Below are 26,332 nucleotides of genomic sequence, written 5' to 3'. Positions count from 1 at the left end.
TTTAAATTCCCACCAACAATGTACAAGGGTTCCCTTTTCTCCACATCCTCACGGACATTTGTTATTTGTGTTCTTTTTGATGATAGCCATTCTGACAGGTGTGAGGTGATATCTCATTGTGGTTTTGATATGCATTTCCCTGATGATAAGCAATGTTGAGCATCCTTTCATGTGTGTGTTGGCCATCAGCATTTCCTCTTTGGAAAAACGACTATTCAGTTCTTCCATTTTTAATGCTTATGTAATTGCTTAAAACTATGTCCTCAAATAAGAAGGTTTTTTTTTTAACATCTTTATTGGAGTATAATTGTTTTACAATGTGGTGTTAGTTGCTGCTGTATAACATAGTGAATCAGCTATATGTATACATATATCCCCATATCTCCTCCCTCCTGCATCTCCCTGCCAGCCTCCCTATCCCACTCCTTTAAGTGGACACAAAGCACCGAGCTGATCTCCCTGTGCTATGCAGCTGCTTCTCCCTAGCTATTTTACCTTTGGTAGTGTATATATGTCCATGCCACTCTCTCATTTCATCCCAGGTTCCCCTTCCCCATCCCCATGTCCTCAAGTCCATTCTCCACATCTGCGTCTTTATTCCTGTCCTGCCCCAAGGTTCTTCAGAACCATATGTATATATTTTTTTTTAGATTCCATATATATGTGTTAGCGTAAGGTATTTGTTTTTCTCTTTCTGACTTACTTCACTCTGTATAACAGTCTCTAGGTCCATCCACCTCACTACAAATAACTCAATTTCGTTTCTCTTTATGGCTGTGTAATATTCCATTGCATATATGTGCCACATGTTCTTTATCCATTCATTTGTCGATGGACACTTAGGTTGCTTCCATGTCTGGGCTATTGTAAATAAAGCTGTAATGAACATTTTGGTACATGACTCTTTTTGAATTATGGTTTTCTCAGGGTATATGCCCAGTAGTGGGATTGCTGGGTCTTATGGTAATTCTATTTTCAGTTTTTTAAGGAACCTCCATACTGTTCTCCATAGGGGCTGAATCAGTTTACCTTCCCACCAACAGTGCAAGAGGGTTCCCTTTTCTCCACACCCTCTCCAGCATTTATTGTTTCTAGATTTTTTTGATGATGGCCATTCTGACTGGTGTGAGCTGATACCTCATTGTAGTTTTGATTTGCATTTCTCTAATGATTAATGATGTTGAGCATCCTTTCATGTGTTTGTTGGCAATATGTACATCTTCTTTGGAGAAATGTCTATTTAGGTCTTCTGCCCATTTATGGATTGGGTTGTTGTTGTTTTTGATATTGAGCTGCATGAGCTGCTTGTAAATTTTGGAGATTAATCCTTTGTTGATTTGTTTGCAAATGTTTTCTCCCATTCTGAGGGTTGTCTTTTCATCTTGTTTTTGATTTCCTTTGCTGTGCAAAAGCTTTTAAGTTTCACTAAGTCACATTTGTTTATTTTTGTTTTTATTTCTGTTTCTGTAGGAGGTGGGTCAAAAAGGATCTTGCTGTGATTTATTTCATAGAGTGTTCTGCCTATGTTTTCCTCTAAGAGTTTTATAGTTTCTGGCCTTACATTTAGGTCTTCAATCCATTTTGACTTTATTTTGTGTATGGTGTTAGGGAGTGTTCTAATTTCATTCTTTTACATGTAGCTGTCCAGTTTTCCCAGCACCAAATATTGAAGACACTGTCTTTTCTCCACTGTATAGTATTGCCTCCTTTATCAAAGATAAGGTGACCATATGTGCGTGGGTTTATCTCAGCGCTTCCTATCCTGTTCCATTGATCTATATTTCTGTTTTTGTGCCAGGACCATACTGTCTTGATTACTGTAGCTTTGTAGTATAGTTTGAAGTTGGGGAGCCTGATTCCTCCAACTCCGTTTTTCTTTCTCAAGATTGCTTTGGGTCTTTTGTGTTTCCATACAAATTGTGAACATTTTTGTTCTAATTCTGTGAAGAATTGCATTGGTAGCTTGATAGGAATTGCACTGAATCTGTAGATTGCTTTGGGTAGTATAGTCATTTTCACAATATTGATTCTTCCAAACCAAGAACATGGTCTATTTCTCCATCTCTTTGTATCATCTTTAATTTCTTTCATCAGTGTCTTACAGTTTTCTGCATACAGGTTTTTAGTCTCCTTAGGTAGGCTTATTCTTAGGTATTTTGTTCTTTTTGTTGCAATGGTAAATGGGAGTGTTTCTTTAATTTCTCTTTCAGATTTTTCATCATTAGTGTATAGGAATGCAAGAGATTTCTGTGCATTAATTTTGTATCCTGCTACTTTACCAAATTCATTGATTAGCTCTAGTAGTTTTCTGATAGCATCTTTAGGATTCTATATACATAGTATCATGTCATCTGCAAACAGTGACAGTTTTACTTCTTCTTTTCTGATTTGGATTCCTTTTATTTCTTTTTCTTCTCTGATTGCTGTGGCTAAAACTTCCATAACTATGTTGAATAATAGTGGTGAGAGTGGGCAACCTTGTCTTGTTCCTGATCTTAATGGAAATGGTTTCACTTTTTCACCATTGAGAACAATATTGGCAGTGGGTTTGTCATATTTGGCCTTGATTATGTTGAGGTAATTTCCCTCAGTGCCTACTTTCTGCAGAGTTTTTATCATAAATAAGTGTTGAATATTGTTGAAAGCTTTTTCTGCACTTATTCAGATGATCATATGGTTTTTCTCCTTCAATTTGTTAATATGGTTTATGAAATTGATTGCTTTGCATATATTGAAGAATCCTTCCATTCCTGGGATAAACCCCACTTGATCATGGTGTATGGTCCTTTTAATGTGCTGTTGGATTCTGTTTGCTAGTATTTTGTTGAGGATTTTTATATCTATGTTCATCAGTGATATTGGCCTGTAGTTTTCTTTTTTTCTGACATCTTTGTATGGTTTTGGTATCAGGGTGATGGTGGCCTTGTAGAATGAGTTTGGGAGTGTTACTTTCTCTGCTATATTTTGGAAGAGTTTGAGAAAGATAGGTGTTAGCTCTTCTCTAAATGTTTGATAGAATTCACCTGTGAAGCCATCTGGTCCTGGCCTTTTGTCTGCTGGAAGATTTTAAATCACAGTTTCAATTTCAGTGCTTGTGATTGGTCTGTTGATATTTTCTATTTTTTCCTGGTTCAGTTTCAGAAGGTTGTGCTTTTCTAAGAATTTGTCCATTTCTTCGTAGTTGTCCATTTTATTGGTATATAGTTGTTTGTAGTACTCTCTCATGATCCTTTGTATTTCTGGAGTGTCAGTTGTTACTTCTTCTTTTTCATTTCTAATTCTATTGATTTGAGTCTTCTCCCTTTTTTTCTTGATGAGTTTAGCTAATGGTTTATCAATTTTGTTTATCTTCTCAAAGAACCAGCTTTTAGCTTTATTGAACTTTGCTCTCATTTCCTTCATTTATGTTTCATTTATTTTTGATCTTATATTTATGCTTTCTTTCCTTCTGCTAACTTTGGGGGTTTTTTGTTCCTCTTTCTCTAATTGCTTTAGATGTAAGGTTAGGTTGTTTATTTGAGATGTTTCTTGTTTCCTGAAATGGATTTTACTGCTATAAACTTCCCTCTTAGAACTGCATTTGCTGCATCCCATAGGTTTTGAGTCGTGTTTTCATTGTCATTTGTTTCTAGGTATTTTTTTTATTTCCTCTTTGATTTCTTCTGTGATCTCTTGGTTATTTAATAGTGTATTGTTTAGCCTCCATGTGTTTCTATGTTTTACAGATTTTTTTTTTCCTGTAATTGATATCTATTCTCATAGCGTTGTGGTCGGAAAAAACACTTGATACAATTTCAATTTTCTTAAATTTACCAAGGCTTGATTTGTGACCCAAGATATGATCTATCCTGGAAAATGTTCTATGTACTCTTGAGAAGAAAGTGTTTTTGGATGGAATGTCCTATAAATATCAGTTAAGTTCATCTTGTTTAATGTATCATTTAAAAGCTTGTGTTTCCTCATTTATTTTCATTTGGGATGATCTGTCCATTGGTGAAAGTGAGGTGTTAAAAGTCCCCTACATTTATTGTGTTACTGTCGATTTCCCCTTTTATGGCTGTTGGCATTTGCCTTATGTATTGAGGTGCTCCTATGTTGGGTGCATAAATATTTACACTTATTATATCTTCTTCTGGATTGATCTCTTGATCATTATGTAGTGTTCTTCTTTGCCTCTTGTAATAGTTCTTATTTTAAAGTCTATTTTGTCTGATATGAGAATTGCTACTCCAGCTTTCTTTTGATTTCCATTTGCATGGAAAATTTTTTTCCATCCCCTCACTTTCAGTCTGTATTTGTCCCTAGATCTGAAGTGGGTCTCCTGTAGACAGCATGTATAGTGGTCTTGTTTTTGTATCCATTTAGCCAGTCTGTGTCTTTTGGTTGGAGCACTTAATCCATTTACTTTTAAGGGAGTTATCGGTATGTATGTACCTATTACCATTTTCTTAATTGTTTTGGGTCTGTTATTGTAGGTCTTTTCCTTCCCTTGTGTTTCCTGCTTAGAGAAGTTCCTTCAGCATTTGTTGTAAAGCTGGTTTGGCGGTGCTGAATTCTCTTAGCTTTTGCTTGTCTGTAAAGGTTTTAATTTCTCCCTCAAGTCTGAATGAGATCCTTGCTGGGTAGAGTAATCTTGATTGTAAGTTTTTCCCTTTCATCACTTTAAATATGTCCTGCCTCCCTTCTGGTTTGCAGAGTCTCTGCTGAAAGATCAGCTGTTAACCTTATGGGGATTCCTTTTTATGTTATTTGTTGCTTTTCACTGTGGATTTTAATATTTTTTCTTTGCATTTAATTTTTGATAGTTTGATTAATATGTGTCTTGGTGTGTTTCTTCTTGGATTTATCCTGTATGGGACTCTCTGCGCTTCCTGGACTTGATCGACTATTTCCTTTCCCATATTAGGGAAGTTTTCAACTATAATCTCTTCAAATATTTTCTCAGTCCCTTTTTTTTTCCTCTTCTTCTTCTGGGACCCCTATAATTCGAATGTTGGTGTGTTTAATATTGTTCCAGAAGTCTCTGAGACTGTCCTCAATTCTTTTCATTCTTTTTTCTTTATTCCTTTCTGAGGTAGTTATTTCCACTATTTTATCTTCCAGGTAACTTATACATTCTTCTGCCTCAGTTATTCTGCTATTGATTCCTTCTGGAGAATTTTCAATTTCATTTATTATGTTGTTCATCATTGTTTGTTTGCTGTTTATTTCTTCTAGTTCCTTCTTAAACGTTTCTTGTATTTTCTCCATTCTATTTCCAAGATTTTGGATATCTTTACTATCATTACTATGAATTCTTTTTCAGGTAGACTGCATATTTCCTCTTCATTTGTTTGGTCTGGTGGGTTTTTACCTTGTTCCTTCATCTGCTGTCTGTTTCTCTGTCTTCTCATTTTGCTTAACTTTCTGTGTTTAGGGTCTCCTTTTTGCAGCCTGCAGGTTCATAGTTCCTGTTGTTTTTGGTGTCTGCCCCCAGTTGGTGAGGTTAGTTCAGTGGTTTGTGTAGGCTTCCTGGTGGAGGGGACTAGTGCCTGTGTTGTGGTGGATGAGGCTGGATCTTGTCTTTCTGGTGGGCAGGTCCACGTCTGGTGGTGTGTATGGGGATGTTGGTAGCCTTATTATGATTTTAGGCAGCCTCTCTGCTAATGGATGGGGCTGTAGACCTGTCTTGCTCTTTGTTTGGCATAGGGTGTCCAGCTCTGGAGCTTGCTGGTCATTGAGTGGAGCTGAGTCTTAGGGTTGAGATGGAGATCTCTGGGAAATCTTTCACTGTTTAATATTACATGGGACCGGGAGGTCTCTGGTTGATCAATGTCCTGAACTCGGCTCTCCTACCTCAGTAGGTCAGTCCTGACACTCGGTCGGAGCACCAGGACTCTGTCAGCCACATGGCTGCTAGTGTTGGAGGGTCTCCTGCAGAGGTGGGGGTGGCTGTGTCTCACTGCGGGGACAAGGACACTGGCAGCAAATGTTCTGGGAAGTAGTCCTTGGCATGAGCCCTCCCAGAGTCTGAAAAATTCTTAATTAAGTAAAGAGTCCTTGGCATGTGCCCTCCCAGAGTCTGAAAAATTCTTAACTAAGTAAAGATATGAAGTAATTTAAAATATTTACTAGGCAATATGGTGTAATTTGCTGTTTGCCAAGGGTAAACCTAATTTTTCTGGTTTTGGTTTTTGATAGCACAGAACATCAACCAAAATGTAAAGGATTTTCCCTCTGTTCTTTAACAACCTACCTATTTCATCTCACTCTTTCCCCTGCCCTAACTAGTCCATTAGAACAATATTACCTGGGATTGTTTTTACATTCAAAGTGTATAGAATGGTCTCTATTTTGACTATTATAACACCAATAATTAGAAATTGATATAAATGGATGTAAAATATTTAAATTATTTCTTCTCCATAGTATGGCAGGAAATCAATTAACCTCAAATTAATTAATTGTCTTTCTCTGCCTTCAGGTATATGGAATTTTTCCCTACTCCATCCAACATTACAAGTGACTTTCTATTTGAAAAGAGTGCTAATTACTTCCATTCAGAAGAAGCTCCCAAACGAGCTGCATCTTTGGTCCCCAAAGCCAAGATCATCACCATCCTCATTGACCCCTCAGACAGGGCATACTCTTGGTACCAGGTATGAAGCAGTGAAAAATACCATTAAAAGCATTTGGTCATAACTTGAATGTAAGCAATGGTGAAGTAACAAAGTAAAGTCCAGGTGTATTGAACAGTCAAATGTTAAAAGAGCTAAACAAACAAAAAAAATTATGAGAAATAAGAACTATTGATAAGATCTAATTGATATCAATTTGGGCAAGGAGTTTCAAGCATAACATAACAGAAGAAAATCACACATCAAAGAATTAATAGATTGAACCATATAAACATGTAAAATGTTGGTCAGTCACAATTAACAAAATTAAAATAACTGTCTAAGTAGAGCATCTTTAGCAATACATGTTAAATGGCTTAGTTCCCTTAATTTGTAAAAAAAAAAAAAAAAAAGTTCCTGCAAACTGGTAAAAGTAACTAACTAACTAAATAAATATTTGCATAAAAAAATGAGCAGACAAGCAAAAGGCATAGATAAACAATTTACATACACACACACATCCAACCTCACAATAATTTACATGAAAAATGATCAACCTAATTAGGGATCAACAAAATATAAATCAAAATGGTACTTTTAAAAATATCATCTTGGCAAAAATTGTCACACTTGTTCTCTCTGTTGACAAGGGTGTGATGATAAAAGTACTCGAACTTTCCAGTAGGATATATATGGAGATATTTTCTGAAAACTAATTTGATGACAGTTATCAAAAGGTTTGTAAAGGTACTTTTGTGCTGTGATTCCTCTTCTGGAATCGATCATAAGAAAACCTCAAAAGGATTAAAAATATGTATCCCTTTTTTATTCATTGAGGTACTAATCATAATAATAATAACCAAAGGAAAAGTAAATATCCAACAATATAGAATTGTGTCACACCGAAATGGAGTATTCTTCAGCATTTCATGATGGTTTTAATCCATAGAATGATAATTAAAACATAGTGTTCATTCTAATGCGTGGATAGATATTAATCAAATAAGCAAAAAGGTATATAATTAGAAATTTTGAATGCTCTGTGAGGAAGTATGGGAGGTGCTATGAGAGCACTCTCTAGAGAAATCAACTTTAGACTTAAAACTGATGGACGAGTAGGTTTAACTGAGCGAGGGTAGAGGGAGAGTGGGGCAGAGGGAAAGTATGTGTAGTCCCCTGGGTGCAAAGAACCACAGCACAGCTAAAGAACTAAAAAAAGGGTTCATGTAGTTAGAGAGCAAAACCCGAGGTGGAGACCTGCGGGAGATGAGTCTGAGAGGCACATGGGGGCTAGAAGCCACGTGGGAGAACCAAGTGGCCACCATTCCTCGAGCCATCGAAAGCCTTTTTAAAATGTTAAACCAGTGTGTAACTATCAGAATTCCTTTTAGAAAACATGATACTATCTGATCTTTGAAGAATGGATTGGAGTGGAAGAAGTGACCACTCAGAGAAGTCAAGTAGAGGCTATTGCAATAGTCGTGCTGTGAAATGGCGGTAGTAAGGACAAAGATAGTAAGTAGAAATGGGATGAAGGATAAAGTATCAAGAGATCTTTAGGGATTAAAATCAACAGAACCTGGTGAGAAAACAGTGTCAAAGATAAATCAAACTTCCAGTCTGGGCAACTGGATGATAACCATATATTCCCGTGAAAAAGAAGCACTGAAGAAGGATACAGGTGTTGTGCGGGCGTGGGGGAAGGCTAAAGATGTGACACATAGGGAAATCATGAGGTTATGGCATCACTGTCACACCAAAAGCAGCAATAGAGGTGGCTGGCACTGTGTGGAGGGGTCTGAGCAGGGGACAGAAATTTGTGAATCAGAGGCAAAAAGCCACAGAAATGGTGAAATCGCCTAAGGAGAAGGTTCAGAGAAGAAAAGTACAGAACTGAATGAAGCAGCCAGAGAGAGAAAACAACCAGAGGAGTAATAAAAAATCCAGCAGATACCAAGAAAGGAGTACTACCAAATGAAGGAGATGACAGCAATGTCAAACAGCTGCTAAGAAATTAGACAATTAGGCAAAATAAGGCCTGAATTGTTTTCACTCAGTTGAAAGACATGAAGGGAAGTGAAACCTTTAGCAAACAGGACACAGTGGATCAAGGAAGATGTGTTTATAGTGGTGGTGATTTGAATAATAATGAAAAGTTTTCAAAGGAAGAAGGATGTTAAAGGTCCCCCAAGGGAAACTGGGGAATCAGTCCTGGGAGGATCCTGAGAGATCTGGAAGGGTGGCTACAGGAAATAGCTTACATGGAAAGGAAGCACTCCATTTCCAGAGTTCTTCACTTTTCTTGTGCTGGGACCCTTCCGGCAGCAGGGTGGAGTCCATGTTCACCATTTCAGAAATATATTTTTAAAGCATTAAACTACATAGTACTACAAAGGAAACAACTATATAGAAAAGTAATTAAAATCAGTAACAAATTTAAAATCAAATTTGTCTAAAAACAAATTTAAATTTACTGATTTTAAATTTAAAGTAATTTAAAATCAATAACAAATATTTACTAAATCATTAAATGGCAAGATCTAATGATGGGGCTAGTACTACTGTAATTTTGAAATAGCGGTGAGTATAAACATTTGATATATCATAAAGACCTGTAATGTGATTAAAAAAAGAACTGATTTTTATTGGTGGTAAAATCATAAGTACAGTACCTACCAAATTTTATTTAGAAGTTACTAAAAATAAAGAGACTTTTTTTGAAGATTCAAGTTCATAGATCCTCCGAATTCCATCAGCGGGAGTTATTAAGAACCCCTGCATTGAAACTTAAGGGATAGAAAAGGGTATAAATGTATTTGCTGGTAAATTTGAAGGTCTGGGATAGAGAAATTAAAGTGACTATGTTGGTCTCTTTTTCCTTTAAAAAGTTGAGAACAAGTTAATCTAATGAAAAGAGGGGGAAAATTTGGGAGGCAGTAGTTTGAGGAGAGAAGAAAGGGGGTATGAAATCTTTCTACAGGGGTGAAGTAAAGTTGACCAGAGAAATGTAAAATTGCCCATTGCAATGAAAGCCTAATTAAAGCTGATGACCTTGAATTTAAGGTGGTTATAATCTATATGTACTAAAATCCCAATGATATGAGTACATACATAAATTAATGCCAAAATAAAGTAGATTAAAAGAAAAAATTTAATAGCATTGTAAAATAACAAGTAATTTTTCTTTTTCCTTTATTCTTTTTCTTGACTTTTCAACATTTCTTCAATAAACATATATCGCTAAGAACAAATGATGATGGACAGAAAAACATGATACTGCAAACTGAGATTGCAAGTGGTTAGGAATTCAAGTGGAACACTTGTTTTGGGAGCAAAATCCAGAAATTATTGTTAGAATCCATGAGTCAATGACTCCTTAATATACAAAAATGTGTCTTTCTCACTTTAACAAAATTCATACTGCAAAGCAAGATAAACTTATTGTTTTCAATCGTGCCAAAAATATTGAGATGTTAAGCCTTAATGAAACATTTTGAATGTGAACACTTGGGGAGAAATGTTGCACATTTTCCTGGCAGAAAAAATGGTCACTACTTAGAGCAGATTATATGAATCTCTTTTTTTTTTTTCCACATGGATTCAACTATTTTTTTAAAAAAAAGAGAGAATCTATGCCTGCTTCTTCCAGGAAATTCTTTGAACATACACATTTGAAATGAATAATTTTTTCTGATAATACTTTTTATTGCTATATTGCTAAGAGTAGGGTCCCCAGCCCTCTGTACATTTCAAAATAATGCAACCTATTACTTAGGTTGCATTATTACTCAGTCCTGTCTATTCAGTAAGTACCATAAATTTGAAGCTCAGCAGGTATAATTCAGAAACTCCTATAAATGTCACCTGCCACTATAATTTTTACCCCACATTTTTATAATGGGCCTCACAGAAGACCTATAGTGCTATTTTTTCCAGTTCTGTGTGACTTCTGGTCATATTTTTACGCTAATCTTTTTAGTTGCATATATATTTTTAAAAGTTGGTGCTAAACTGGTATGTCAATATAGAGGAGATTAATTACAATTCCATATCATCACTGTGCAAAGTAGAAATGTTCGCATGACTGTATTAATGTGCACATAGTATGTTTATATTTCTTCACTCAAGTTACCCTGTTTCTACACCTTTTATTAATTAAATGTACTATGTAGTCTCTATGTATGTAGCATAGTGCATTTACAAATAAGGTCAATAAATATGCAATTATGAGAGGGCTTCAAAAGTATTATTATTTCTACCAGTCTACCACTCATTAGTTACACTTTAACCATTTACCCCTTAATCGTCTTTACTTTCTTAGCAATTTTTATTTCTAACATATATAAGAGCTGCTATTACATAATTCTATCAGGCTCTAATATACTTCCATCCTTATCCTGTAGTAAATTTTCTTTAAGTTCACTTTTAGATATCTTGCAAAATCAATTCATCCATTCCTACACACCTCATTCATCTTCACTCAAATTTACTTTAAAGTTCTCGTTGTTTCCACATTTATTTTTTTCGGCTTATTAAAATCTTTCTCACTACATTTTAGCTCAAAAGCATCAATCATTAAAAAAGATCCCTTCATCTTTCATTCAGAACTAATCACTTATTGGTCTGACTATCACAGCAAATAACTTATACCTCTAGTCAAATATATGACTTTATCACAATCTGTTAATCTGTCGTTTTCCATACCAGATTTTGATTTCTCTGAAGACAGCAATTTTGTCTTACCTGTATCTTTTTACCTCTAGAATCTATTGCAGGTTATTGTTCTGGGAAGGATCTTAATAAATGCTTATTAAATTGTATTGATTTGTGTTGGGCTCTTGAGCTTGACCAATGATGGTAGGATGTGAAAGATTCAGAGAATTTGGTACTGAAAAGCAGTAGTGAATTGGTATTTAGGAATTAGCAGAGTTAGGTGGAAACCCTTGGGAGGGTAAAAGCAAAGTGCCTTGGGCAGCATCAGCATAAATGTGACACCTGAGCAAGCATGAATAAACATCTGCCTTCTCTGTACCCATAGCACCTGCCACATAGGGATATTGGGGAATTGTCAGACCCTCAGGAGTGGCTGTAATGAAACAAGAGCACGGTAATATGTAAGCCTACTCCTGCCAATCAAAATCTCTTTTCATCAGGATTGATCTGCCTGGTCCCTGACATCTTTTCACTTATAATCAGACCCATGGAGAAAATCCTTGCACTCTGTCTCTTGTCTTGCACCTAAACATTTTAGACATGAAGACAACCACAGGCTTATCTGAATGCTACTTGATATATACGGAAGGCTTATACTCTATGTAAACAATATGCCAGTGCCTAGGTTTCACTATAGTATGCGCTTTTCACCTTATTTTTCATCCTAAAGTCAATTAATTATTTTTCGTTACTCTTTTTGGAATAAAAGACACATGACACACACACATATATCCACACAGCAAACACACACATGCACACATACCTATGCAGGCATAAAGAAAATTAATTTTACAATTGACTTTCTTATTAAAGCATCAAAGATCACACGAAGATCCAGCTGCCCTGAGGTTTAATTTCTATGAAGTTATCACAACAGCACATTGGGCCCCATCTGAGCTGAAAACTTTGCAGAGAAGATGCCTATTACCTGGATGGTATGCGGTCCACATAGAAAGATGGCTAACTTACTTTGCCACTTCTCAGGTAATGTCCTGAACTGAATTTCTTCTGTTTATTATATCCTCATCGTGTTGCACTGACAGAAAATATAAATTAACATTGCCACAGATAGCAATTTATTATCAGAGATGATCATACCTAAGGAAGAAATGTGGATTTTTACATTTTTAATGTCAATGGTAGTGCTACAATGTTAAGTGGCTGTGAAACACATTCTGGGGATCTTCTTTTGGAGAGTAGCTGGTCTCAAAGTGGTAGGGCCTCACACAGGAGGCATCAGGTGTTTCATAGGCAATAACCAGTAGAGGAGCAGCCAGTTAGACAGAACCTTTATGGAACACCATGTGCAAATACCCGTGTGTCATCTGTCCTGTGGGACTCTTATAAGGAAAGAAGGAGGTCATGGATTAGACTGTCAAAATGGAAAGTGTTGTAACAGCTCCAGGAACTTGGGATAGAACAGGAAATAAGGATTTGTGGAAAGCGTCCACATCCTTTATCTTCTTCATTCCAGTCAGGTCACAACTAAAACCTGAGTTCTCTGTTGTGGTTTGTAAGGAGAATAGATGGGTAATTTTCATCTGTGTGCCCATTATTTCCAAGCCCTTGGCTCCATGGAATTTCATAGGTTGGATAATTATCTGTATTACAGAGCAGATGGAAAATCGTGTTTCTACTGAACTACTAAATCAAGAGAGTGTCAGTGTTTATTTATGATTTACAATCAAGTTAGTTAAGGGTTATAAACAATGCCTTTGGGGCTTCCCTGGTGGCACAGTGGTTGAGAGTCCGCCTGCCGATGCAGGGCACACGGGTTCGTGCCCCGGTCCGGGAAGATCCCACGTGCCGCGGAGCGGCTGGGCCCGTGAGCCATGGCCGCTGAGTCTACGCGTCCGGAGCCTGTGCTCCGCAACGGGAGAGGCCACAACAGTGAGAGGCCCACGTACCGAAAAAACAAAAAAAACAAAAAAAATGCCTTTGGCAAAATTTGCTGTTTATGTGTAAGGACACAAGAATAGTAAACATTAACATGTATGCTAAGTGGTGTATATTTTCTTCCTTTTCACACTGATCTAATTGTTTAACATCATACCAGGTCAAGGGAGGCAGCTTGGTCTGTTTAATTTAATTTTGTTCTTCATAAAATGACTATTTTTGACTCTACAGTTGCTAATTATTGATGGACAGCAGCTGAGATCTGACCCAGTTACTGTGATGGATGAAGTCCAGAAGTTTCTGGGAGTTACACCTCATTATAATTACTCTGAAGCCCTAACGTGAGTCTATTCTCATGGTTGATTTCATTTCCATTATTTGCCATCATAAATTATCACTGGTAGGTGTGTATATAGCAGCATTAATACTAGGTATGAATTTATACATCATTATGCTACTCAAAAGCAGTCAAAGGAATGTCCTCATTATTTATGTAGTGTCTCCCTTTTGAATACCGGGAACACTTTACCTTTTAGGCATTTTATGTATCACACATTCCCCTTTCTGTGAGCTTTTCCCCAGTATAAATTTGTTTAAGTAAACTTTCCACATGCCTACTCTATGCAGAAAGTGTTCTAGGAATTGAGGTTACAAAGGTGAAAAAGATGATCTCTTTCCCCAAGTAATTTACAGGTTAGAAATAAAATGTTGATGGCCTCCATTAGCTCTGTGAAAGTGAGTAGTGTTTTGGGCAGAATTGGGAAAGGGATACATTCATGTTTTACTCTGTATTTATTAAATTGTGTATAACCAAATATAATCACGCATAATGTTGTAGTTATTATTGCACAGCTGACCACCCAGAACCTACCGGCATGTAACCGTAGCCATTTTATTATGCTCATGGATCCTGTGGGCTGGGAATTTAGACAGGACACAGCCAGAACAACTTGTCTCTGCTCAAAATATATACTTGGGCCATATTTGGGAAGACATGAATATCTAGGCATGACTTGAATGGCTGGAGACTGGAGTCTTCTGGAGGCTTCTTTACTCACACCTTTGGCTCTTGGACTGGGATGGCTCAAAGCTGAGCTCAGTGTGACAAGACCTCTCTGTGTGACTTTCTCACAGTGTAGTGGCTTTGTGTTCTGAGAGGGGGTGGTATATCGAGGGAATGTGGTTCAAGGCCTTCTCTGACCTAGACTTGCAAGTCACATAGCATCCCTTATGCCATATTTTATTGATTGCTACCAAGTCACTAGAGCCAGTGCAAATCGAAGGGGAGGGAAAGGAGCCTCCGCCTCTTGATGAGGAGGGGCAAGAGCGTTCTGCAGAAGAGAATGTGGGAGGGGAGCTATTGTTGCAGTCACCTTGGGAAAATAAAATCATATACTTGGGTAATTGAAAATGGAAAAAAAAAAGTATAAAGAAGCAAAATAACAAACAAAAACAAAAGCTGCAAGCAGTCAAAATATATATTTAAAAGGGCATGTACTTGATGCCCTCACAAAGGCCTGATACACAGCCTACTAAGTTTTAGACAAAATTTTAACAAGTTTGATTATATAATGTGCCAGTTCATAGCAGATTAGAATCAGCAATTAGACAATTAGAGAGGGTAATGGAAGGACAGGAAAAGAAGCAATAAGATTGCTTCTAAAACAAGTCTAATCAAGTTTTTACCTACACATGGAAATAACAACACAAGGCATGGCCCCTGTTGATTAAGTAGACAAAGCTTTCCATGATGCGTTTACATAAATACTTATTGACGTCAGCATGTCTTCCCCAGCCTGCCTGCAGTAGTTTAGGGATTGATTCTGTCCTGTTTACTACAAATAGTTCCTTATGGTTCAATAAACCTGTAAAATCATACTTTTAAAGAAGAGATTACAAACAAGTACAGAATATATGGTTTTTAATACATCTCACACATCACAAAAATTAATAACTATAGTGATGTTCAGTGTAATAAAAGAACTTGTAAGGCAACAAATTCATATCCTCAAAGTTGTCTAACAGTTATTGGAGAAAGGCTTTGCATCTTAATTTCACAATTTCATGCCTACTGAAACCAAACCATAAAACAAGGAATTGATATAACTTAGCAAGAATAAATGCCCATTGTTAGATTTCGGGTATATAACTTTGTCAATGCAATAAATGAAACCAGGGCAGCAAAGTAATGTGGATTCAAGGTTATGGCAACCCTATCTAAAAGAATGACTTTCAATATTCTGGATGGCCCTCCTTCCTCAGGTTGTACTAAGCTCTGCCTCACAACAGCTGTTTGGAGAGCAAGGAGAGACAGCAGCCCATCCTGAGACCTCTGTACACCGGAGAGCAAAGGAGATACTCTCAGTGTGTATAAATATCTTGGCTTGGTTGCCAGAGCTGTATTTTACCTTAATGCAGTTAAATATTCTCATCCTGAGGCAGAAAATGCAGTTTAGGGGCACTGTTATGCTGCCTTCCCCATCTCATTTTGCACAGCAGGCAGAATTGTTTTTCCTCTTGGGAAATTAATGAAAACTAGAGAAAGGCATATGATAGGCAAGGAGCAGATTGAAAAGTCCAGGTTGGAAATGACTCTGTCTTCCTTTTATCCATTTAACCAGTGATGTATTTAATTTTAATTGAAAACAAGTACTAGGACAACCTGGACTGCAAGGATCAGGTCTCTAATAATAGATTGGGCAGGGAACTGTAAAGAAAAATTCCCTCTCCCCCTAAATGAGTTCACATATGTGCAGAAGCAAATTGCAGGTGCACCGGTATTATAAGAATGGGCCCAGGGCAACAAAATATTCTGCAACTAATTAACTTTACGTCCTACTCAATTATGCTCCATCTTTCTAAAACATCTGCTGAGCAACAAAAATGCAAACCTTTTCGATGTTTTATGCATGCAGCAAGTCCCATAGCAGTAAATTTAAAATTTCCCTTCCTATTTGGTTTATTCTTTCATTTTTCCTACCTTGTTAGTCCTAAACAAAAATTCTTATATATCTGAGTTTAAAACAAATAATTAGGCCACACATTCTTTCTTTTGTAACTTTGTGCAGCCATGGGAGCAAAACAACATTAGAATTTTCTTTAAGAGTATCAGGTCTGAATTAACCGATAGGATCATCTGCCTTCAGCAAAAGAAATGAAGATTTGTCTAATCTTCCATTCACCATTTGTATAATCTGTGTCTCATGTTCTCTGGAAAAATATAGTGAATTATATCTTTACCCTTTTAATTTCCTCCTTGAAAAGTATAAACATATTGAACTATTAAAAAATATATATAACAGTTTTCTTAGAAGCTTTAATTCAGGTTTATATACATGGAAGCAACCTAAGTGTCTATCGACAGATGAATGGATAAAGAAGATGTGGCACATACATACAATGGAATATTACTCAGCCATAAAAAGAAATGAAATTGAGTTATTTGTAGTGAGGTGGATGGACCTAGAGTCTGTCATACAGAGTAAAGTAAGTCAGAAAGAGAAAAACAAATACCATATGCTAATACATATATATGGAATTTTTTTTAAAAAGTGGTTATGAAGAACCTACACAGACCTACTAGAGAATGGACTTGAGGACATGGGGCGGGGGAATGGTAAGCTGGGACAGAGTGAGAGAGTGGCATGGACATATATACACTACCAAATGTAACATAGATAGCTAGTGGGAAGCAGCCACATAGCACAGGGAGATCAGCTTGGTGCTTTGTGACCACCTAGAGGGGTGGGTTTGGGAGAGTGGGAGGGAGCGAGATGCAAGAGGGAGGAGATATGGGGACATATGTATATGTATAGCTGATTCACTTTGTTATAAAGCAGAGACTAACACACCATTGTAGGCAATTATACTCCAATAAAGATGTTTAAAAAAAGTATATTTACATTACATTGAGACACCTTACTATATACCATTGAATGATGTCAAAGAAATCTGTGAATATATTTTAACAGGATAATAATATAAATAAGACAATGAATATTCTAAAGATCCTATATATATGGTTGTAGTTTTATAGTTCACCTTTCATATTTTATGGATGAACAGGTAAAATATAAAATTTCATAATTTCTTCATAAGAAAAGACTAAAGAGCTATATGTTCTTTTTCATTACAGTAGAAATATCAAAAATACATAACATATAGTTTATTTAATCTCATAAATCAATTCAATGAATATTTGTAGAAGTGAATTAAATTAAATCAAAGTAATAGGCATAGGAAAGTGCATTTCCTTTATACAATTGGTGAGGCTCTCTCAAAATTCTGTGTATAATTTATAATCATTATATTTTTATTATCATTTATATATTTGATATTTTGTAGTTTTGATCCCCAAAAGGGCTTTTGGTGTCAACTACTGGAAGGAGGAAAGACCAAATGCCTTGGAAAAAGCAAAGGTCGAAAATATCCACCCATGGATCCAGAGGTAATATTTTCCTCATCTTTGAAATGCACTGGTAGAACCCTGTGCATACAACTATTTCAAAGCCAGTAGACAATATATTTGATTCCTTTTTCTGCTTTTTCGTTGCTATCAATAGTTTTATATATTTGAAAAATAAATAGACAGACCAGCAGAGACAGATGATTGACAGATATCTGTAGAAACTGTGTGCTGGGATGCAATTCAAACATAAATACTTACTGAACAGTAACTCCTTTCCAAATGTGTAAAGTACTTAAATAAATTATCCACTAAACAAGTGATTTTGGATAAAATATACAATCATTATTATTACATATTAAATACATATATCCAATGCCTATACAATGCATGGTACTGAGTTAAGCAAAGGAGAGTAAACTGCTCTGATCACCAATTACAACATATGGTGTAGAGGTTCTTCCACATCACCAAGCAAGGCTCAGACACCAGCTGGGTGTCCCACAACTCAACACAATCCTGACACTGTCTTCCCAAAGATGGTAACAGATACCACAGGCTAAGGGCCACATCCTACAAGACTGTCCCTCCCTGTTCAGGTTTTCACCTCAAGTCCCAAGTCCAGGTTATCACCTCCATCTTGACCACTGGCTATAGATTGGACATTCCAAAAACCCCCTTCTTGGTTCTGATTAATATGCTAGAGTGGCTCCCAAAACTCAGAGAAACATTTTCCTTATTGGATCACTGTTTTATTACAAAGGGATATAACTCAGAAATATCCAGATATATGAGGTGCATAGGCCAAGATATGGGGTAAGGATGTGGAGGTTCCATGCCTTTTCTGATTTCTCTAGTCTCTCCACATGTTCATCAACCCAGAAACTCTCCAAATGCCATCCTTTTGGGGTTTTTATGGAAGTTTCATTACGGGGACATGATTGATTAAATCACTGACAAATGGTGATTGATTCAACCTCCAGCCCCTCTCTCTTACCCCATGGTGAGGGGATAACATTAAAGTTACAACATTTTGCACCAGAGGGGAGACAGCAGAAGCAAGAAGAACTACAATCCTGCAGCCTGTGGAACAAAAACCACATTCACAGAAAGAGAGACAAGATGAAAAGGCAGAGGGCTATGTACCAGATGAAGGAACAAGATAAAACCCCAGAAAAACAACTAAATGAAGTGGAGATAGGCAACCTTCCAGAAAAAGAATTCAGAATAATGATAGTGAAGATGATCCAGGACCTCGGAAAAAGAATGGAGGCAAAGATCAAGAAGATGCAAGAAATGTTTAAAAAAGACCTAGAAGAATTAGAGAACAAACAAACAGAGATGAACAATACAATAACCAAAATGAAAAATACACTGCAAGGAATCAATAGTAGAATAACTGAGGCAGAAGAATGGATAAGTGACCTGGAAGACAGAATGGTGGAATTCACTGCTGCAGAACAGACCAAAGAAAAAAGAATGAAAATAAATGAAAACAGCCTAAGAGACCTCTGGAACAACATTAAACGCAACAACATTCGCATTATAGGGGTCCCTGAAGGAGGAGAGAGAAGAGACCCAAGAAAATATTTGAAGAGATTATAGTCGAAAACTTCCCTAACATGGGAAAGGAAATAGCCACCCAAGTCCAGGAACTGCAGCGAGTCCCATACAGGATAAACCCAAGGAGAAACATGCCGAGACACATAGTAATCAAATTGGCAAAAATTAATAACAAAGAAAAATTATTGAAAGCAGCAAGGGAAAAATGACAAATAACATACAAGGGAACTCCCATAAGGTTAACAACTGATTTCTCAGCAGAAACTCTACAAGGCAGAACGGAGTGGCATGATACACTTAAAGTGATGAAAGAGAAGAACCTACAACCAAGATTACTCTACCCAGCAAGGATCTCATTCAGATTTGATGGAGAAATCAAAAGCTTTACAGACAAGCAAAAGCTAAGAGAATTCAGCACCACCAAACCAGCTCTACAACAAATGCTAAAGGAACTTCTCTAAGTGGGAAACACAAGAGAAGAAAAGGACCTACAAAAACAAACCCAAAACAATTAAGAAAATGGTCACAGGAACATACATATTGATAATAACCTTAAACGTGAATGGATTAAATGCTCCAACCAAAAGACACAGGCCTGCTGAATGGATACAAAAACAAGTCTACAAGAGACCCACTTCAGATCTAGGGACACATACAGACTGAAAGTGGGGGGATGGAAAAAGATATTCCATGCAAATGGGATTCAAAAGAAAGCTGGAGTAGCAATACTCATATCAGCTAAAATAGACTTTAAAATAAAGAATGTTATAAGAGACAAGGGAGGACACTACATAACATTCAAGGGATCAATCCAAGAAGAAGATATAACAATTATAAATAAATATGAACCCAACATAGGAGCACCTCAGTACATAAGGCAACTGCTAACAGCTGTAAAAGAGGAAATCGACAGTAACACAATAACAGTGGGAGACTTTAACACCTCACTAACACCAATGGACAGATCATCCAAAATGAAAATAAATAAGGAAACAGAATCTTTAAATGACACAATAGACCAGGTAGATTTAATTGATATTTATAGAACATTCCATCCAAAAACAGCAGATTACACTTTTTTGTCAAGTGCACACGGAACATCCTCCAGGACAGATCATGTCTTGGTCACAAATCAAGCCTCAGTAAATTTAAGAAAATTGAAATCATATTAAGCATCTTTTCTGACCACAACGCTATGAGATTAGAAATGAATTACAGGGAAAAAAAATGTTAAAAAAAACAAACATATGGATTAAACAATACATTACTAAATAACCAGCAGATCACTGAAGAAATCAAAGAGGAAATAAAAAATACCTAGAAACAAATGACAATGAAAACATGACGATCCAAAACCTATGGGATGCAGCAAAAGCAGTTCTAAGAGGGAAGTTTATAGCTATACAAGCCTGCCTCAAGAAATAAGAAAAATCTCAAATAAACAATCTAATCTTACACCTAAAGGAACTAGAGAAAGAAGAACAAAAAAAACCCAAAGTTAGCAGAAGGAAAGAAATCAGAAATATCAGAGCAGAAATAAATGAAAAATAAATGAAGGAAATGATAGCAAAGATCAGTAAAACTAAAAGCTGGTTCTTTGAGAAGATAAACAAAATTGATAAACCATTAGCCAGACTCATCAAGAAAAAGAGGGAGAGGACTCAAATCAATAAAATTAGAAATGAAAAAGGAGAATTTACAACAGACACCGCAGAAATAAAAAGCATCATAAGAGACTAATACAAGCAACTCTATGCCAGTAAAATCGACAACCTGGAAGAAATGGACACATTTTTAGAAAAGTATAACCTTCCAAGACTGAACCAGGAAGAAATAGATAATATGAACAGATGAATCACAAGTAATAAAATAGAAACTGTGATTAAAAATATTCCAACAGACAAAAGTTCAGGACCAGATGGCTTCACAGGTGAATTCTATCAAACATTTGGAGCAGAGATAACACCAATCCTTCTCAAACTCTTCCAAAATATTGCAGAGAAAGGAACACTCCCAAACTCATTTGATGAGGCCACCATCACCCTGATACCAAAACCAGACAAAGATACTACAGAAAAAGAAAATTACAGACCAATATAACTGATGAATATAGATGCAAAAATCCTCAACAAAATACTAGCAAACAGAATCCAACATCACATTAAAAGGATAATACACCATGATCAAGTGAGATTTATCCCAGGGATGCAAGGATTCTTCAATATACACAAATCAATCAATGTGATACACCATATTAACATATTGAAGAAGAAAAAACATATGATCATCTCAATAGATGCAGAGAAAGCTTTTGACAAAATTCAACACCCATTTATGATAAAAACTCTCCAGTAAGTGGGCATAGAGGGAACCTACCTCAACATAATAAAGGCCATATATGACAAACCCACAGCAAACATCATTCTCAATGGTGAAAAACTGAAAGCATTTCCTCTAAGATCAGGAAAAAGACAAGGATGTCCACTCTCACCACTATTATTCAACAAAGTCTTGGAAGTCCTAGCCATGGCAATCAGAGAAGAAAAAGAAATAAAAGGAATACAAATTGGAAAAGAAGAAGAAAACCTGTCATTGTTTGCAGATGACACAATACTATACATAAAGAATCCTGAAGATGCTACCAGAAAACTACTAGAGCTAATCAATGAATTTGGTTAAGTAGTAGGATACAAAATTAATGCACAGAAATCTCTGGCATTCCTATACACTAATGATGAAAAATCTGAAAGCGAAATTAAGGAAACACTCCCATTTACCAATGCAACAAAAAGAATAAAATACCTAGGAATAAACCTACCTAAGGAGACAAAAGAACTGTATGCAGAAAACTATAAGACACTGATGAAAGAAATTAAAGATGATACCAACAGATGGAGAGTTATACCATGTTCTTGGATTGGAAGAGTCAACATTGTGAAAATGACTCTACTACCCAAAGCAATATACAGATTCATTGCAATCCCTATCAAATTACCAATGGCACTTTTTATGGAACTAGAACAAAAAATCTTAAAAGTTGTATGGAGACACAAAAGACCCTGAATAGCCAAAGCAGTCTTGAGGGAAAAAACGGAGCTGGAGAAATCAGACTCCCTGACTTCAGACTATACTACAAAGCTCGAGTAATCAAGACAGTATGGTACTGGCACAAAAACAGAAACATAGATCAATGGAACAATATAGAAAGCCCAGAGATAAAGCCACGCACCTATGGTCAGGTAATCTATGACAAAGGAGGCAAGGATATACAATGGATAAAAGACATCCTCTTCAATAAGTGGTGCTAGGAAAACTGGACAGCTACATGTAAAAGAATGAAATTAGAACACTCCCTAACACCATACACAAAAATAAACTCAAAATGGATTCGAGACCTAAATGTAAGTCTGGACACTATAAAACTCTTAGAGGAAAACATAGGAAGAACACTCTTTGACATAAATCACAGCAAGATCTTTTTTGATCTACCTCCTAGAGTAATGGAAATAAAAACAAAAATATACAAATGGGACCAAATGAAACTTAAAAGCTTTTACACAGCAAAGGAAACTACAAACAAGACGAAAAGACAATACTTAGAATGGGAGAAAATATTTGCAAGTGAATCAACGGACAATGGATTAATCTCCAAAATATATAAACAGCTCATCCAGCTCAATATTAAAGAAACAAACAACCTAATCCAAAAATGAGCAGAAGACCTAAATAGACATTTCTGCAAAGAAGACATACAGATGGCCAAGAAGCACATGAAAAACTGCTCAACATCACTAATTATTAGAGAAATGCAAATCAGAACTACAATGAGGTATCACCTCACACCAGTTAGAATGGGCATCATCAGAAAATCTACAAACAACAAATGCTGGAGAGGGTGTGGAGAAAAGGGAACCCTCTTGCACTGTTGGTGGGAATGTAAATTGATACAGCCACTATGGAGAACAGTATGGAGGTTCCTTAAAAAACTAAAAATAGAATTACCATATGATCCAGCAATCCCACTACTGAGCATATACCCAGAGAAAACCATAATTCAAAAAGACATATGCACCCCAATATTCATTGCAGCACTATTTACAATAGCCAAGTCATGGAAGCAACCTAAATGCCCATCAACAGACGAATGGATAAAGAAGTTGTGGTACATGTATACAATGGAATATTACTCAGCCATAAAAAGGAATGAAATTAGGTCATTTGTTGAGACGTGGATGGATCTAGAGACTGTCATACAGAGTGAAGTAAGTCAGAAGGAGAAAAACAAATATCGTATATTAACGCATATATGTGGAACCTAGAAAAATGGTACAGATGAACCAGTTTGCAGGGCAGAAGTTGAGACACAGATGTAGAGAACAAATGTATGGACACCAAGGGGGGAAAGCCGCAGGGAGTGTGGGGATGGTGGTGTGATGAACTGGGCGATTGGGATTGACATGTATACACTGATGTGTATAAAATTGATGACTAATAAGAACCTGCTATATAAAAAAATAAAAAGTTGTAAACTTTTAATCACAAGGTTAGTTCCCCATGCCACCAGCCTCCATTCTTAGGTGGGGTCCAAAAGCTACCTGATCAACATAACAAAATATACCTTTATCACTATCTCACTTAGGAAATTCCAAGGGTTTTACGAGCTCTGTGCCAGAAATGGGGCCAATGATCAACTTCATATTTCTTATTATGAATCACAATATCACAAATAGGATACAGGATGAAACAGTTATGAGCCCAGATTTATTATAGGAGGATAAGTTAGTTACAGCCACTTGTTTATAATAAGATACACAAAACAATGTGAAACTACAAAAAGGCAGGGGAAAAAATCTTTCAATAAAAGTTATAGTATGAGGAGATAGACTAGGATTGGGAAACCAATTAGCAATCAACTGAGCAGATATAATGAGTATCTCTCCTAAGACAAGGCAGGCAAAAGGACGATGGAAGTGATTCGATATTACTATGGATATAGAAGAACCAGAAGGTCCTCAAACTATACCTTTGAACTCAATAATTTCAAAAGGCCTTCAAAAATCACTTTAATCTACCAAGAAATCAATGTAAAATTCCACTACTTCTATAAAAATCTTATCCAGAGTTTGAAGTGTTTACAATCTGGTTTAAGGGAAGAAATGTAATGAAATACCTGGTGAATGGTACAAGACAAAATGTAGTTATGTTAAGTCCATTTCCACAGTACACACAAAAGTGGCTAAGGGAGTGTTAGGAAGAAAGAGGGGCTTCCCTGGTGGCGCAGTGGTTGAGAGTCCGCCTGTCGATGCAGGGGACACGGGTTCGTGCCCCGGTCCGGGAAGATCCCACATGCCGCGGAGCGGCTGGGCCCGTGAGCCATGGCCGCTGAGCCTGCGCGTCCGGAGCCTGTGCTCCGCAACGGGAGAGGCCACAGCAGTGAGAGGCCCGCGCACCGCAAAAAAAAAAAAAAAAAAAGGAAGAAAGAGACTCATTTGTGCTAAAACATTGGGAGGGCTTAAGAGAGATGGCGTAACTTTGACCAGATGGAAACCGATATGTGGGCCATTGCTGCCTATATTTTCACAGGAAAAATGTTCATCTCTACTATTTTATCAAAGAGACACAGAGCTATGTTCATTGGGTTCTAATATGAGGTAAGTGACATCCAGAGAGAAAGACCAATTATAAATGTTCTGTCTTCCAGAAATAAAACAAACTAAAACCACAGATATATCTGACAATCCTTTTTTAAACCATTCATCTAAAAATGGCCCATCACTCCAGCTTGGTTAGGAATATAAGAATCACAGGAAAGATCATTATAGTGATCTTTGTAATGAGACCTTATAATATCTTTGAAGAAGAAACGCTTAATGATTTTTTAAAAAAAACAGTTTTGGTCCTGAATAAATATAGAAAACATTTTATAAATTGCAAGTTATTTCTTTAATCATGAAATTCAGCTTTTGTGATTATGTTCATTTTTCATCTTTATGCTATGACCCAATTTTACATAAAGTGACCAATTTACAAAACATAGATGTTTTTTCTGTAGATTTGGTACCACATCTGTTCCCTACGTACCTCATTCTTCTTTAGTATTATATACTTCTTATCAACTTTTCTCCCTACATAGACTTCAGCAATCCCTTAATAAATAAGTGTTTTAGTGGTTGTATAAGGCACATAAGTTATACCTGGACCCGTTTTTATTTTACAGCTATACTTCTGCCAAATATTTTCTAATGGTAAAAATGAGTGAGACATATATACACTACCAAACGTAGGGTGGATAGCTATTGGGAAGCAGCTGCATAGCACAGGGAGATCAGCTCGGTGCTTTGTGACCACCTAGAGGGGTGGGATAGAGAGGGTGGGAGGCAGGGAGACACAAGAGGGAAGAGATATGGGAACATATGTATAGGTATAACTGATTCACTTTGTTGTAAAGCAGAAACTAACACACCATTGTAAAGCAATTATACTCCAATAAAGATGTTAAAAAAAAAGAGTGATATCTGCAGAAAAATACAAAGAAATACCTATTTTATAGCCGGTCCTAGTGTAGTAGAATTTCCTAAGAAATGTGTGCAATCTCATTTAATGAGCTAATAGCTTCCTTTGCCTTCTTTTTCTTTTCACTTTACAGTCTAGAGCCTTCCTCTCTGATTACTACCGAGATCATAATGTGGAACTGTCCAAACTGCTACACAGACTGGGGCAGCCTCTCCCATCATGGCTGAGACAGGAGCTACAAAAAGTGAGATAGCACTGGAGAGAAGAACCAAGGCTCCCAAGATACTGACTTCTACTATGAAACAGAAAAACAACCCCCCCATCTTTTATCCCCTTAATGCACTTGTGACTGTCAACAGAGGATCCTGTGAATAAATCTCCTTCTATCTTTTTCATTAAATGAACTGTTATATATGCACTCATTGGCAATGACTAGCATCAATCCCTGTGTGAGCTTTTGAGAAATAATGTGGGGTTTTGTGGCATTACCCAATTTCCAATGTGGGGATCATAATACAGCCCAGTTCCTCTGTTGACCGTAAGGTTTCAGTAACTGTGTTTGACTGAGAACACTGATTATATGCAAGAGACAAATTAGAATCTTGAGGAAAAGATAAGGACTGAGATATCTGTAAACGAGGCTAGT

The 26,332-nt window shown here is 36.6% G+C and overlaps 1 protein-coding gene across 1 annotated transcript in view; it reads left to right on the top strand.

Annotated features, from left to right (window-relative positions):
• Positions 1-26,103, top strand: part of LOC131758469 (bifunctional heparan sulfate N-deacetylase/N-sulfotransferase 4) — a 256,696-nt gene extending 230,593 nt beyond the window's left edge. The window contains exons 10-14 of the mRNA XM_059066616.2: positions 6,464-6,638; positions 12,123-12,293; positions 13,437-13,546; positions 17,550-17,652; positions 25,820-26,103. Of these exons, the coding sequence (XP_058922599.1) occupies positions 6,464-6,638; positions 12,123-12,293; positions 13,437-13,546; positions 17,550-17,652; positions 25,820-25,939 (679 nt within the window). The 3' untranslated portion in view covers positions 25,940-26,103. The remainder of the gene's footprint in view (positions 1-6,463; positions 6,639-12,122; positions 12,294-13,436; positions 13,547-17,549; positions 17,653-25,819) is intronic.
• The last annotated feature ends 229 nt before the right edge of the window (positions 26,104-26,332 follow it).

This window comes from Kogia breviceps, chromosome 6 (assembly GCF_026419965.1).
Source record: "Kogia breviceps isolate mKogBre1 chromosome 6, mKogBre1 haplotype 1, whole genome shotgun sequence".
Classification (NCBI taxonomy): domain Eukaryota; kingdom Metazoa; phylum Chordata; class Mammalia; order Artiodactyla; family Physeteridae; genus Kogia; species Kogia breviceps.
The sequence above is the reverse complement of the archived record's forward strand: the minus strand, read 5'-3'. Positions and strand labels throughout refer to the sequence as shown.